Here is a 16,667-nt window from a genome sequence, read left to right on the forward strand (position 1 = left end):
CCCAGTCCTCTGTAATCTAGATGAGAAGTGTTTAGAACAGGATCTTTGACCCTACTCTTGTACTACAAAACTGGTAGAAATCAAAGAGCTGTATGTTCTCTGACCAAAGTTACTGCAGTTGCTTAACTGTTTCATATGATGTAGTTGAAAGTGCTGGCAACGGGCTGCACCTGGCTTCAGCTGCTAAGGAAGCATAAAAGTTCCAGTGTCACTTCTCATCTCTCCCCTTGCTTCCAGTGTGACAGCAGCGTGGTAAACTAGAGCACAAAATTATCTAGGTTAAAAACTACTCTCCAGTTTAAAAATGTTCAGTGCAAGAGTATGTTGCAATGCCTTTTTCAGTGTGACCTTGTGATTTTTGCAAGCTCTGCTTTACACTTGGAGCCAAGGTATTACCATGGCTTATCAGAATTTTGCTTTGGCATTTAAGTGTATTTAACAGGTTGTTAAAATGCATCTTGTCTATCAGAGGATAAAGCATTAAATTGAGGGAGGGAAAACATGGCCTGATGTTACTGATTCCCTTATTCTAATGTAGCTCATTGAAAGGAAATTCCTTTGTTAAGTGACTCTTACAAAAGTAGGTGCTTCTTACTGTTTGCCTTTACCCAAAATGCATCTCTTGAAAAAGGTGTGTATCTGGACTAGAAATAATGGGATAAGATTAAGAAATTATATCCTTGAACAGAAAGTACAATGACCCCTCAAACTAGAGCCTGAAAGTAGCTATGACTAAAGCTTCTGTAGCCAGTGACTGCTAGTTACTAAGATGTAGCCAGGGGATGTGACCCACTATATTCCTCCCTTTCTGTTTTTAAGGACAAGGAGATGAAAGGTGGATAAATAGGCTGTGTAAAATAGGTCTGTGCAAGTCATCCTTGAGAATGTAACTGGCTGACTTTGCCTTCAGTGCAACTAAGGGAAGATAACCCACAATCAGTATGTTAAATCTGGCAAATGGGACGTGTCTGCTAATGGTTAGAAGACCTTATTTTGCTGCGTGTATGTCAGCTGAAGGGGATAAAAATATTTGAATTATCCACCTAGACCTAGGAGCTGCAACTTTGAGGCTTTTACTCGATTTTGATCAAGTTCAAAATAATTGGGTTCCTTGTCTCTTTCTAGCTCTGTTTTTTTGTGTCTTATTTTCTCATACCCAATACAGGAGAGCATCTACAGGAGGAAACTGCAGGAGTTACTCATAGTACAGAAGCTAGATGTGCTGCTGGCTGATTGTATCCAGATGTTTCCTTTGACTCTAGTGCAGAAAGAATTTAACATGAATGTCATTTAACATGAATAGTTGTGACAGAATTACTATGCACACAAGGAGTATGTTGAAGAGTATATCTTGATTTTTTGTTTTAAATGCAGTATAACACTTCCTGCATCTCAATTATTTTCTCTCTTTTTCTAAGATACAGAACAACTTACAAAAACTACTTGAAGATGGTGAATGAAATGTCGATGTTCTTGGACTGCTTCAGACCTCATTCTTCTCTCTTGAGAAACAGTTCCAAAGGAGCTCTGCTGGCCAGAGTTCAGGCTTCTTTAGTCCAGGCCAAGCTTAAACTACTGTAAAGCTCATGTCAAAATACAGAAAGTTTATTCTTGAGCATGTGTCTATATATTTTGAAAACATATCTTTTGATCTATATGTATCTATATGTTTTGAAAATAAGGGGATTTTTCCTTCTCTGTTGAGTGTGAATTAATGGATTTTACAGCTTGCTTGATTCTAGACTTGCTTTTACAGCAGTGCAAACCTCGCGCAACTCCTTTTACCTCAGCATTTGCTTTCTTCATATTGTCACTGAAGCGTAAATGGGAAGAATTTCAGTCATGACTCGTGCTGAAGTGTTGTGTGAATGAGCTGATATCTGTCTCAGCCATGGCTATGGCTGTGCTCTTCATTTTTACTTTGTCGTGCCCTAGCATCCCGAAGATCAGAAAACAGGCACTTCTGGATTTGCTTATGTGAAGTTCTGAATGTTTGAGTTGTGCTCCGTTCTCAGGTGCTGTAAAAAGGCTCAATTCCACTTTCTGTGGCATTGCATCACCGCTGAGGGTAAGATCTGTTTCTACAGGGCATCCAGTTTCCATTGAAGCCAAGCTTGAAATATGAATGGACTCACCAGCTTACGATCAAGTTGCTTACGAATAGCAGTAAGGGCGACATGTCTGCACAACTTAGAACTGCTAGGTTTTTTATGGTCTCTGTCCATTAAGTTAATTGACGTTAAGGCCCTCAGTCACCTTTCCTTGGAGTTGCATGGGGTTTTGGTTGGTTGAGGAGGCATAATTTGTGTTCAAGTGATGGAAGTCTTGTGACTTCAGAGACCAGATCTTTCCATATAATGGGAACTTGTGAATTAATAATGCAGCAGTCAATCAGTAGAGTGAATGAAAAAGTGGACTCCTTTGTTATATCATACTATTGTTTTCACAGTGCCTAAGATGGGCTATATGGGGATTTTACCTTTCTCATTTCGGGTTAGTTATAAAAAAGCAATATTTAACATAATAACAACTAGTATCTATAAAGTAACAGTATTGTTTATAATATGCTATGCATTTTACAACCATTTCTGTGAAATGTACCTACTTTGTTTAAATAAACCTTTTTAAAACAAGCAACTCAGTGCTGTAATTTGGATGAACCCGATTCCATCTATCAGTTTTAGTCAAACATGATGTTCATGATCTGAGGAGGCTTCCACCTCACAGTACAAATTTTGCACAAAACCTGGTACCCAATACAAAGGGTTAGGAACTGCATATTCCTGATGTGCTTCCTTTTACTTAGCTGTGCTCGGGGTCTTCCCCAATTGCAACAGTGGAGGAAATTTGGACCCCAGATTTTTGAGTCATTTTCTCTGCTGTTCAGTCCTCAAAGGATGTTGGATGAGTGTTGTAATGTTCAGACAGCTGAGGAAGCCCGATGTGCTCTCTAATGTGCCTTCCTGGCTCATGTTTCCAGGCTACCTGTTGCAGCCTCTGCCTTTTCTTCCTCAGCTATTGTGAGATTATTTTAATACTTGGTTTCACAGGAAAACTATTGAAATAAGTTATTTTTTTCTTATTTTTTCCATAATTTTCTGTAGTCTTTCCACAGTTACACACTTATGCAACATTTTGGATTCTGGCCTCATCCTCTCCCTTCTTCTCTACTTCACTCCCTTTAATTTTGTAGCAGTAACATAAGTCTGTAGTTCTGTTTATGGTTTAAAAATTTATGCCACAAGTCACCTTTATCAAAGGAACTTCAAGGAAACCTGATCGTATCCAGCAGCTGAGCTGAGTTAGCCTGTTACTCCATTGCATCAGCAAGGACATGCTTTGCTATAGGAAAACAAGGGGAGAGCGATAATATTTAGCATGTGCCTTATGTAAAGCAAGCTGGCTAAACCCTTATCATTAGCCGTAAGTGAACAGAGTAATTACCAGAGTAAATGAGTAATCAGAAGCGGGTGCATGCCCTTTAGCCTGGTGCAGCAGCATGCTGAGGGAGGTGAGTGGACAGAGCTGCAACAGCCTCTTTCAGGCGGAGGAGAGGTAAATTACCCTCCAAAGAAAGAAGCGGCGTGTGGCTCATGTGACTCTGTGGTCACATCAGGTCCCTGGTGCAGTTCAGCATGGCCACGTCTTCTCTGCTCTTCACCTGTTACCCTTGCTCCTTGTTTTCTGAGAGGAGGAGGAGGGTGTCTCAAGGCGTCTGCACAGTGGGGCAGCGTGTGGTACTGTGTTACATGCAGACCAGGAGATGCAGGACACAGGAGACCCTGTAAGGGCGAAGTTTAGAAGTGTGAGTGCAGCAGTTTCCAATCCTGCAATACAGTCTGGTGATTTAAGGGGAGGGAAGTAACAGCAGCAGTGACATGCAGGAAAAACCTTCTTCCTGCAAGGGTGGGAGCCAGGCAAAGAGCGAGGGGGCTTTTCCTCCCAGCATCTGCAGTGGGTAGTGTGAACAAAAGCCACAAGGAAGCATTTTGCTGTCTGGCAGAGGTGACGTGCTAGTTTGCAGAACTAAATGGGAAAGATGTGCAACTTTAAGGAAGCGGGCAATCTGCAGCAAAGGCTTAGCGCACGGTGTTAGTAACTTTTTCTATAGTGTGCTGCATAGGCTGCCTGGAAATCTGATTTTAAAAGCTGATTTTCTTATTTCGTCTTGGTTCTGTTTTTCAAATTTAAATTTTGTCTGTTGTCACTCACAGCACAGAGGCTGGAAAAACAACAGGGTTCTGCCAGCTGTGAAGGATCTGGTAGTGTCAGTTTCTGGAAAGATGCTTTGAAACTGCAGATGTATGGAAGGCAACAGAGGCACATCACTAATCTTTTTTTCTAGTTGGAGTTGGTGACTGAATTGTTTTTTCTTAAGAGTGTTAGTCCAACCATCTACATTTCGTGTGAGTGCTTATTCTAAGAAAGTTTAAAAAAAAGTGCTTTATTTTCTTTCTTAGAAAATTAATTTTGAGGAAGCTCCCAAATCACTTTGGTAGTTGTGGGTAGGAGTTATACACATGACCAAACTTATCCATGGACATTGGGCCAATATGCAGCAAGTGGTGGCCTTTCATCCTGGTGTGGTGAGACTCATTTAAAGTGTTGTCCTCCACCTTGCTGGTGTGAATGTGTACCAAATAGCTTATAGTTTCAAGGTGGGGGGGTGCAGAGGGGTGGGCAAACAAGGAAGTATATTATAGGTATGATTATCTGATGTTTGGGAACTCATCTATCTTAAGGCTGTTGGCAAGACCAAGAGTCCTTTCCATTTCTCCCATCTTCCATACTAGAGAGTTACAGAATGGTTGCGCTTGGAAGGGACTTCTGGACATCTTCTACTCCAACCCACCTGCTAAAGCAGGTTCACATGGAGCAGATCACACAGGAATCCATCCAGGCAGGTTTTGAATGTCTACAGATAAGGACACTCCACAACCTCTCTGGACAGCCTGTTCCAGTGCTCTGGCACTGTCAAAATGAAGAAGCTTCTCCTCATATTCAGATGGAACCTCCTGTGCTTCAGCCTGTGCCTGTTGCCCCTCATCCTATTGCAGGGCACCACTGAAAGGAGCCTGGTCCCATCCTCTTGACACCCACCCTTGAGATAGTTATAAGCATAAATAAGTTTCCAGCTCATAGTGAGCTGACAAATGTTAAATAAATCTCCAGGTTTCTGCTAACCAGGCCTTTGTGCGCTATTCCTCAGCTGGTTCGGCAGCAGCTGCTGGTGAGGTGTTACTCCCAATAACATAGCAGACTTTGCATTTACAGAGCAGGTGTCACATGCAATAAAGATCACGAAAAAGCTGGCTATTTAAACAGAAAACTGAGCAAACAGTTTCTTTTGTGCTCAGTGCCTGTGTGTGTGCTTCTGTAAACAGCAGAGGAATAATGTTGTTTGAAAGGATTTTGCCAACACTTGCTTTCACTTTGCCCGATGAGACTATCCGAGCCTAACATGCAAATTTGCTCAAGTAGGAAAATTGACTAATCTCATGTGACATTTCCGGGTTTATGGTTTGAACACCGTGGAGCTTCCTGTAAAACATAATTACATGTAATGAGACTTTACAGAAGGGATGGGGTCTTGCTTTCTTAGGTTGCAAAATCAGTGTAATACAGTTTTGGAGATGTAGAGCTTAATGATAACCTGTTGTTCAGCCAACAGTTGCAACAACATACATGCCAGTAAGTTTCATTTAATGTTCTTGTATTTACTGTTTATCAGTAGCTTTCTTAGATTTTAACAACAAAAACAGTCAAATACATACAATAAAACAATCTACACTACATGTACTAAACAGCACTTAAGGCAAGTTTACTCCTTGAGCTTCACCCAATGTTACGATGCCTGTAATTATTCCTGTCCAAAATATAGGCATTTCACTGCTACATACATAGTTGTTTGTTAGACCTTCTGTTTTTCCTCCTGGTGTCTTCTACTGACCCTCAAGTTTCCATGTAGCCAAACTGTCCAGTGATACTGTGCCTACTCAGCTTAGATTAAGTTTAAAATTCTTTGTATGATTAAGCGTACATCCTTACAGCAGCATGGTTATCTATACCCACAGCTGGTAGGACCCTCAAAGGGGATGATCCCAAGAAGGAACTGATTAGAAAAGTGCTTTGACAGGATACCAGCAGGACTGGTATAATGAATCAGCAGCTTTTGTCTTTCTTCCACACCTGGTATCATCTCTATCATAATTCACAAACAAGTGTTCAAGCTGCCACATCCTAGCAAGCAGACCTTGAGGAGGAACTCAATCATGTATTGGCGAAGCCTTCCCCAGACTCATGTTTCTAATACAAAGAGTATAAGAATATATTCCAGCTGTCCCCTAATGAAGTTACAAATGCTTTTCATGAATCCCCACAATGGGCAGTGTTCGCACCAAAAATCTTCCCTCTCCTGGAAGGTCCAAGCACCTTTCCAGCTGTTGGTGAATGGGGGATGTCTGACATCCACCCTCAGTTGGATGTCTGTCTACTAAGTAGGCATCTGTGCCAAAAAACTTGGAAAATAGCTCCTCAAAGAGAGTGTCCTAGGAATTATTGCCCTCCATATACATTTTGTACTGGCTAGGCTCACCAACTGCCAGCCTCTGTGAATTCAGTCTAGATATCTTTTTTCCTCTCTTTTTTTTTTTTTTTTTATTTTGTCCATTGTGTGTGGAGCCTGTGCCAATGTATTTTATTGTGTATGTGACCTTCCTGCCTCGCCAACTTCTGTACTACATTCATTTGTATACTCCTTAAAAGTTCATTATGTACTTGAAGTTGAAAAGATATCTTTTGCCAGGTTTTACGTAACAGCAAGCTCATGTCACGATGCGTTGTGATGTAGTAAGTGCATCCTATTCTGGAGGTGTGGAACTCTATACTAAGCTTCATAACGAGGACTTGTTAGTCTTTGGCAGTGCAGGTGGTTTGGACTGTACAATAAAGGCCTTTTCAACTGTTGTTCTCACTTAACAGTATTGATAAGGTAATTTTCCACTAAGTAGGCATTTTAGCAGTGCTTAGCAGGAGATTAAAGGAAAATCATTGCAATGTGCTGTGAAGGACAAAATTAAAATAGCTGTTCTCACTGTCTACAGATAGATAAAGGATGCTTTCAAGAAAAAAAAGCTAATGAGTAACTTAATTATAACCTTATATGCTGGACGTGACACACAGGGTAAAATACAGCTCTAAACCCTTCCCGCACTTACAGCTCTTTATCGTGGAAATATGCACACGTGGCTGCACTCCGGAGCAGGGGCAGGAGGATGGGAGGAAAGTTGGCTTGTGCCGACAGCTGTTCCCACAGCGTATGTAATGAACCATGAACCTTCTTTCACAGGCGAATCGCGTGGCAAATAAATGCTTTATGGCACCGGGTTATGATACTAGCATTGAAGAGATGTCCTTCTGTTTTCCCTGAAAACAGTTCTGAGCAATGCCACTAACAGCACACATCGCAAAAATACAAAATCTGCGTTGGCTGATTGGGAAATGCCTTCTGAAGAGTCTGATCAACAGTGAGGGCTGTAAGGGAGGTGGTTGTTGAGCTGAAAGGCTTAAGCTTCTTGATTGTAGGAGCACGCCTACCACACTTTGTGGCAAGTCCCTTCTTACACTGCTGGTTCTGAAATCATGTTTTAACCATCACAGTAACCCCTCCCATGAAAACCATTTGTGGTTTGGGGTCTAACTGAATGAATGAAAGCAGAAAACTTTGATTAGGGTTAGGACTAAAGAAACGAGGATGCTCAGAGCTGGCTGTTGAGAGCTCCCATACTTAATTTTTCCTTCCTTCTGCTTATAGCCTGTCCTCTGCCTTCTTGCGCGACCAGATGTAACCCAGATCCAGAAGCTGATCTGCTAAATAGTAACCTATATCAAAGACAGACCTGGTAAGCAATGCCTGCAATAATATTTTAGGAGTTTTGCTGACATTATTACTTTTCCCCTCTATTGTTTTCAGTAATTTTATTCCATGCTAAGTGAAACACTCTTGGAAATCGCAAGAACATTCTGAGGCAATTTCTCTGTACATCTGACCTGTACCTCCAAGCTTCCCCAATGAGCCGTGGACACAGAAGAGTGAGGTGAACCAAATGCGCCAGCAGCAATAACTTAGGGTTCTGCAGAACTCTATTTACCCTCCTCAGCTGTCAGCATCAGAAAAAAACTCCTCTTATGTAAATGACAATAGGGGATTACAAAAGAAAAATGTAGTTGTCCTGTGGGTTTTTTTGTTTGTTGGTTGGTTTGTTTTCCCTCAGGAAGCAAATGGAGTCACCTAATGCAATCAGACCTGGATTACTATGTCCAACCTATGGAAGTCAGATTTTTTTTGAAGTTGGGACAGCCTTTAATATTAAAGTTAGAAGAATGTCTGTCATAGCAAATGTGCCTCAGGATAAGATGGACTGTAAGCTAAGTGCAATGTTTGACTCCTGCAAAGTTACATGCTGACACACTTCACTGGATTTTTTCCTCCTTGTTTTGAATAGTGAAATTAGGCTCCAGGCATTAACATCAAACAGAAACAAACTCCCTCATCTCTAACTTTCTCTGCTTACTGGTTTTCCCATTCACTTCTTTTTAATGAATCAGCTCTACTCAGCTATAAGCAGCAGAGCCAGCAAATCCTGGGTCTGTTTTAATGTTTATAATAAGCTCTATAAGCTAATATTAGAAGTTTCATTTATGTTTCTGCCTCTGGTGAAAAAATGTGGTTCTTTTCATGTTGGACACATACACTAACAACTGTGCAGTATTCTATGCAGTGTTCTTTTCAAAAGCTTTTTTTCTGCAATTCTGAATCCGACCTTATTTTTTTTTCCTGAACTCTCAGGTTGAGAGATCTTTAAGCTAGTTTGATTTCCAGAGTGTGGGTATTTACACTGGTCTGAATTGATCCATTCTTTCTTTCACAAGTAAAAACTTGTTACAATACACCCCAAGCATGTTTGAGTGAACGTGTAACAGCTCTGCTACTTTAGTCTCTAAACTATTATTGTGTGATGTCCTGGGCCATCCCAGAAGGAAAATAGTGATTTGAAGAATTCGTTAAAAATAGTTGTGCAAAGTATGCTTCATGTTTCTGTTTCCTGTAGAACAACACAAGATGGAATAACACAGGCTAAATACCGGTAAGGATTAGCCTTTCTGTGAACTTTCAGTATTTATTGTTCAGAAGGAAGAAGGCAGTGAACAACAAGAAGAGTAAATTATACGATCAGCATGTAAGACTGTGTACACATACGCAGGCACGTCGCAAGAAGAGCCAGAGGCCACAAGTGCATTGCAAAGAGCGAGTTTTATTTTAGTTACCTCTCTACTGGGAGATCTCCGAAGTAGCACCTGAGCTCCCAGGCAGAGGTGACACAGGCGGGGACGCAGGTTCTGGTCAGTTCAGCCCTGCTGGAAGATCACTGGGCCTGCTGAGCTCGCCTGTATTTCAAGGCTTCAGGCAGGAGCAGCCTCCTGCTCTTTCTCACAACAAAGCAGGAATCTCAGACACAGTGATAAGGTGCCCAGAGTTTCTCACAGGCCTATGTTATCTAACACAGAGGTTCTACTCACCAAGCACACAAGGTCAGTAAAACAATTAGTGTGATGTATGTGCTTTTTCTACAGACAGGTGCAAGTCACTTGAGCGTATTTACATTGAACTAACCTCCTTGCCAAATCTGCTGCTATATCCCCATACAAAGACAGAGTACTTAGACAAATATTGGTTAATATAAATCTAGCAAATATAGAGATTTGAAATGAATGGATTAATACATCAGAGTTGATTTAAAAAAAAAAACCCACAGAACAAAGAGGTTGGTGTGTTTTGGTTGTTTTTTGTTTGTTTGTTTGTTTGTTTGTTTTACACAAAACATGCTAAATGACATTGGGAAAATTTTTACAGTAAAGAAAGCATTAAGAGAAACACAACCATCAAAACAAGAATGTTTCTTTTCAGGTGCTTTCCTTTGTGTTGTGGTGGTTTTGTCCTGAATCACAATAGGTAGTTTTGACAGCCTGTCCTACTGCTAGATTCACACTCCAATCAATGAACTCTTAACAGATTTGAAGGTTTAGGATGATGTTTGTCTGTCTATGTTTTATCTGCCCTAATTGCAGGCTTGCATGTTAGCTTAAACTACCTCTAGCACCATTCCCTCTTCTCCTGATCCAGGAATTATCTTATCCTTTTTTTCCTTTGTACAATATTCAAAAACATACTCTTTTAGTCTACCCTATTTTATGCACTCTGCCCCACCTCCCATGTGCCATAGTCCAACCTCATCTTCCCCAGTGTTTCCAGTGTAATATCCAACACCTGAAAGCTCCTCTGCAGTGCTGCCTGTGTCTTTCACCCCGGCTCCACCACATCCTTTGCCGGTGGTTTTGAATTGATCCTCCTCAGTTTCAAGGCCCCTTATTTTTCTGCAGCCAGTGACCGGTTGCTGCCTTCCTACAGGTTCCCTGGTGCTTGCCAGACTTTGCAGGGAGTCACTTCAACATTAAATTGCCGGGAAAAAAGAAAAAAAAGTCAGTAATGCAGCTAACCAAAAAATACGGGAAGGAAATTAGCAGGCAAGACATGGTCTCAGCAGCCAGCATTGGTTAAGCCTGTTTCGGAACAGCGATGCTTCCCTCACCATTTTTAGATTTCCTACCTTGTGCTCTATCCCTGATGTTTTACTTATTGCCGTAAGTTTCTGTCACTCCATGATCCTACATACACTCTCCTTCAGCTGAGGTCCTCACTTTGTTTTTTCAACCTACAAGGATTTAATACCATAGCAAAGCTTAGGAGGATAGTTCAGCTTGCACTGTATCATGAAACATCACCCATTACCTCACTCTGCTATTTGTTCTGCCTTAAATGAAGAGCATAAATCAAATACTGTCTGGGTCAAATTCAAAGAAAGAGGAGTGGTTTTGCTTTTTACGGGACAAAAAGATATCCCTCGTTTCTCAAACACACCTAATTGTGAGCATGTACCGTTGTAAGTGAATACAGTCACATAGGAGCCGGAAAGACATTTATGTTCTGGGGTTATAGGAGTATCCTGCATATGTCTGACGGTAAATGTGTTAAAAATATAAAAAATACAAACAATTGTGGTAAAAAATGTAGTTAGAAGAAATACAACTCAAAGAAGAGGTATGCGCTGCACTTTTTAGATACTTCTCAAATGTAGCTGCCACATCAGACTGAGAGGTTTAAATCATTGTATGTCAGTCTAAATCACAGGCCAATGAGTGAGTAGCCTCTTAAAATCCACAAAAGACAGGAGACAATAAGTACTCACTAATAGTTTAGGGATTAAATAAAAGTCTTAGGAGCAAGAGGGATGGTATTTATCCTCTGTTCTTCCTCAGTCTCTCATTCTTAAACTTGCATGCTGTCATTTCATCACCTTCATAACACTCCCCCGAATAAGGGAATGGGTGACGCTAATTTCACTACTGCATCTAAGCAGGCTTGGGACACCTGTCAGGATAGTGCCAGCGAAGCACGAAACACAGTTACCACTATTTCCATCTTTTCAGACTTCAGTGTAACAGGGGGATGTGCCTTCCTCTGACACTGAGATATCTAGCTTGCACCATTTGTTCCCCTTAACCCCACCTTGGAACCAGGTTGCAGGAAAACAGCAGTAATGCTGGAGAACAGTAAAGTATGTATTAAACTTTTTGTTCTTCCCTTGAGATAAGTACCAGCTGAAACAGTATTATTTTTATCTTTTGTCTTTTGGAGTTAATGTTTTATATAAAAACCACACTGATCAGCTGAGGCTTTTGCAGAATAAAATATATTTAATACAGGCTCAGAAATAGTGTTCCCAGATGTGCCGGAATATAAAAGACACCCAGGCGAAGACGTTTGTGTTTTACACAGCTGTGCTGCCAAACCCGCAGCAGTTTGGTCCAGGCTCCAGAGGAGGTGAAGGCCTCATCCGTAGCTGGGATGAGAGCTCCTTTTGGGAAACCCCCAAGGAAGCAGAACAGCAACTGAACACCAATATGCGATTTGACCACAAGTCAACCACTTCATTCTATAAATACAACAGCCTGGGTGAGCCCACTTTGACCTCTCTCTGCTAAATAAACTGGCTGCATAGCGATGGTTTTATTACTGACAGGTCAGTGGACGAGCCCAATTTAGGTTTCATATCAATCATCTAGCTTAAGTAAATGTATACTGAATATAATGAATCATCTAGAAGTATAAAGTTGTGTGATTTTTAATATACTCTCTGCTTCATATTACTTAGTAAGCTGGATTTGCTGAAATCTTAAGCTGTAAAGTTCTGCTTTTATTTACCAAAAGCAATTACAAACTACACTGAACACTTGCAAGATTGTTTTGCACTTTGCTGAGAAGAAAGGATTTATTCAGACAGAACGGCACCTGCAAGGCTAAGGACTATAAACAATATCTACAGCTAAACAAAACAAAGGCACATATGAAATCAGTGAAAAGGATCCAATGAAAAGCAAGAAGACCCCAAAGTGAAATATTGCTATTGGACTGGCTCATGGTATGAATGGTCTGTAAAGATATAAAAGTCTATGGTTTTCTATGGTTGGGTCGGACCTCTGCACAGGTACCTAGCTTGACCCCGCCCTCCTGCTATTCTACCTTATTATTATTTATTTTTTTTTCTGAGAATTTTATTTCCTGAAAATCTGCTCTGCATACGGTTATCAGGCCTTGCTGAAAGTTCGTCTCTGGAGTTCTAAAACACAGACTCCAGGGCAAACAGTTATCAGGGAGGGAATGCCTGAAAGTTTGCACCGCAACGGGTACAGGTGTCCTCTGAAAGTTTGCCTTTGGAGCTTTAAAATACAGACTCTGGAGCAAATGGTTATCAGGGAGGGAAGACACCTGAAAGTTTGCTTTGTGAACAGGTACAGGCACCTGGAGAGCAGGTCAGCAGCATTCGGCTTGGCATGTTTCCCCCATGCAGTAAATAATAGAGTAAACCAGCCACCGAACTCTTTTAAGTCGCACTGCTCTTTGAGAATTCTAAACACTGTTCTGCAGTAAGCAGAAGCCTAAATTACTCCCCTGTGACAACAGCTGCCTTGCAGGAGGGATTGCTGCTGGGCTGCCCTTCACGGGCTTGGCCTGAGCGACAGCGACACCGAGAGGAAGACCACGGCTGATACACCTCCACTGCGCCTTCCTGTGCCAGTTCTGTCCCAACGTGCATTCCCCAGTTATCTGGAGGAGAGCTGTATGGAAACTCAGTGCTAATAATTTAGCAGAAGAAAGAGAGACGGTGAACAAGTATGTACCTTTGTACTAGGTGCCTGCAGGCAAACGTGTTCAGATGCAAGTCTAGGCAAGATGCTTTTTGGTGCAAGAAGCACTTCAGTATCAGCAGAAGTTTGCAAACAACTGAATGTGATTAATCCATTACTTTCAAACACTAGGCGTGCGGAATGACAGTAAGTTTTGCCCACCAAGGAATACACATTTCAGAATACTGAATACATTAAAAATGTCACTGCCAAGCCATTGTTTTTACTCAAGAATTTAATACTGTGTGATTAATTCATCTTAAGTTATCTTTCTGCCCCCTTCCACATAGGAAAATTAGTATACACTTGTGCAATACATGCCCAATACATCAGTGCAGCATCAATGCGGCAAAAGATTCAGAAGACAATCCAGGCAAAGAAGTCTCCTGTAATTTACACTTCACTTTTTTACACAGCTCCTGTTGAAAATAATGCAGAGACTTGGATGGATTAATACAGGCTAATGAGTCTTGTATGCAGCAGCTATACATACAGTATCTCATAGAGAAATACAACTGCCACAAATTAATAGTTCTGGCAGCTATGTGATTTTGAACCCATCCAGCAACAACACATGGAACTGAATGCCAGAAATACCACGAGAAAACAACATGTTATAGTATGAATGCGTTGGTCTTTTAATATTGAAAGACGCCAGTGAGCACTTTCCCAGTTGTTTGTTTCAAATTCAGCACTGCATGGCAGCTATTCACAAAACCCCAAGTTGAGACCTACTATTGGCAAGTAGTATTACCTGATTCCTGAAAACAGCTCCTGTACCAACAACCTGCTTTTAGATCTGCTGTTAGAAGCTGTGATAGGATGCAATAGAATGTAAGAAAGGCAGCCTATAATTCACAGCCTACAGGTCTGATTTTTCACCATTCATTAAAAAAGCAATTGCTCTGTTTGTTTATAAGTAAAAATGACACTAGGAGAATTTGCATTTTTCTTCAGTTAATAAGGCAAAAAGAAAGGAGGTTACTTGCAATACTGTTCCCATCAAGGTCATTTCACAGTAAGCAATACTGTGCTAACAAATGAATTATTGATCACATGTCATTTAACACTTGTTACTCACTGGTGTTAGTAATTAAGTTTATGCAACAGTGGAAGCCACTGACAGAATTTGTATTAAAATTGCAAGTTTCATCATGTTGCACATACCAATAGCTCCAAGACACACTTTATGAATTCTCAAATTGCTTTCCATGGGTGAGATACTCCAATGACAGATAATGCAGTTTACAGACTCCCAAGTGGACTTTCCAAATTCAAGCAGAAATCGAGAAACATGCTGCTTACAGTATCTTTAAACCTGTTTAGTTTTACTACTTCATCACAATCATAACTGCTTACGGGCATGTAAATCACTGCCAAAACCTGTTACAATCTGCAGCTGTCTTTAAAAGGTACTCTGCCCAGAGCCACTTCACTGGAAGTCTTTCAGCTAGTCAGTTCAGGTAGGATTCAACAACAGGTAACTAAATAGATATAAGGGTGGAGAGAAGCAAATTGCAAAAGTTACCTAAGGAACACCCAGCTATCTGGGAAGCAAATTATGCGTTGTGATTACTGTGCTGGTTTGGCTGGGCTACAGTTAATTTTCACAGGAAGCTAGGAGGGGTTGCAGCCAAGACAGCAGACCCCAGCTGGCCAAAGGGGTATTCCCCACCATTTGTATTCTGTACCAAATCATGCTCAGTATAAAGCTGGGGGAGCTGGCCAGGGGAGGGGTTCACTGCTTGGGGAATCACCACCGTCTAGGCCTTTTATTTCTGGGACCAGTGATGTGGTGTAATTGTCTTGGAGCATGAAGTGTGGTCCGGGTGCCCACCCTTCTGGGATCAGCTGTACAGGACTGATGTTCATGCTCACTGTGCAGGAACGGGCCAGGCATCAGTGTTTCAACATGGTAGAGAAATTGCATCATGTATCCCTCATTTTTTATATTCTTTCATTGTCATTAATCTGATTGCTTATCTCTTCCTTTGCTGTTCTGTGAAACTGTTTTTATCCAAGCACTTGAGTTTTACCTTTTCTTACCTGATTCCCCTTCCCATCCCACCAGAAGGAGGGGATGAGAAGGGTGAGTAAGCAGCGCGTGGTCCGAGTTGCCAGCTGGGGCTGAACTACAATGATCACCTGCTGTAATGCCATACTAGCAGTCCAATGACAACGCAGATAACAAGACCTTTGGAACAGTAATTCACATACTCAGCAAAAGTCAGGATGGATTTGTAATCTGCTTACAGAGAGAGACTGTTATTTGCCTACATAAAGTGGGCCTAAAGTGCTTACTCATAATACACAGAGCTATTTCAAGCTGAATCCTCTACAAGATTACTCAGAAATTTGTATTGAAGTAAAATCAAAAGGTGAAGTTGACACTTAAAAGAAAAGTTTAGCATTTACTAGTCACTCTTTTGATTACATTCCTACATTTTTTCCATTCACACTCATTTTCAGAATATTTGAAGACCAAACATCACTCACCATCCCATTTTTGTTCCATGGCCCGAGTTCACATATCTAAAGCCGGACAGCAGACCTAATGTTATTCCTGTAAATTAAACCAGTGGATTTGTGAAATTATGTTATCCAAGAAGAGTAAAAATGTTTTTGTTTTCTAGAACAACAGATATTATGTAATGACACTATTAAAAAAAACCAAAACGACTAATAAGCAGCAAGAAGGTGGAAGACAGGAGCTCTTTAAGTTATTTTTAAATTGTTGAGAGTTTCATAGTGACATTCAGTGCAAAAGAACAGCGGTAAAGAATACTGTTTCTGTAGCTTGGGCTATTTTCAGAATAATTACATTTTGAAATTGGGTTATTTGCCATCTCTGTTTAGGTGATTTCAGTTCTTTCTATGTGCAAATATGCACCATTCTTTCATGACATCTGTTTCCTAGTTAAATGGCCAAGCACAAAGAGCTACAGGAGAGAGTTCACCTGGCTGTAAGAGACTCAATAGGAAAAAACTTTGGCTGCCTACTGTTTGTTCCATAGAAAGTCAAACCTGAAATACCTTCTATAACACAGATGTAAACTTATAAACACAATGTATTTTAAAGCTAAATGTTACAGTGAAAGAAGACCAGCTAGCATTGCAGTATGTTGGACCTTTAACACAATTTGGATGACATTGCCATTATAACATCTTAGCAACAAAATAAATCAGAAGCCAAATCAGAGTCCAAGAATCTGCACCCAGAATGAACAGCTGTGCCACATTCAGAGATGATTGTGGAAATTTGGTACATAAGGTTGAAAGGAAAATAAATCTCCTCCAAAAACAGTAGATTGAAAAGCTCAGAAGGAAAGCTAAGCTCAGTGGAAAGCTAAAATCAGCCTAGT

The 16,667-nt window shown here is 40.9% G+C and overlaps 1 protein-coding gene across 4 annotated transcripts in view; it reads left to right on the forward strand.

Annotated features, from left to right (window-relative positions):
• GRAMD2B (GRAM domain containing 2B) overlaps positions 1-2,625 on the forward strand; it is a 32,007-nt gene extending 29,382 nt beyond the window's left edge. For 2 of the 4 annotated variants that reach the window (XM_082075520.1, XM_082075517.1), the window contains one exon: positions 1,166-2,625. In XM_082075520.1, coding sequence (XP_081931646.1) covers positions 1,166-1,294 — 129 coding nt within the window. In that variant the 3' untranslated portion in view covers positions 1,295-2,625. The remainder of the gene's footprint in view (positions 1-1,165) is intronic. The other 2 variants (XM_082075519.1, XM_082075518.1) reach the window with 2 other exon arrangements.
• Positions 2,626-16,667: the final 14,042 nt, after the last annotated feature.

This window comes from Streptopelia decaocto (genome assembly GCF_964273445.1).
Source record: "Streptopelia decaocto genome assembly, chromosome: Z".
In the NCBI taxonomy this organism is placed as follows: domain Eukaryota; kingdom Metazoa; phylum Chordata; class Aves; order Columbiformes; family Columbidae; genus Streptopelia; species Streptopelia decaocto.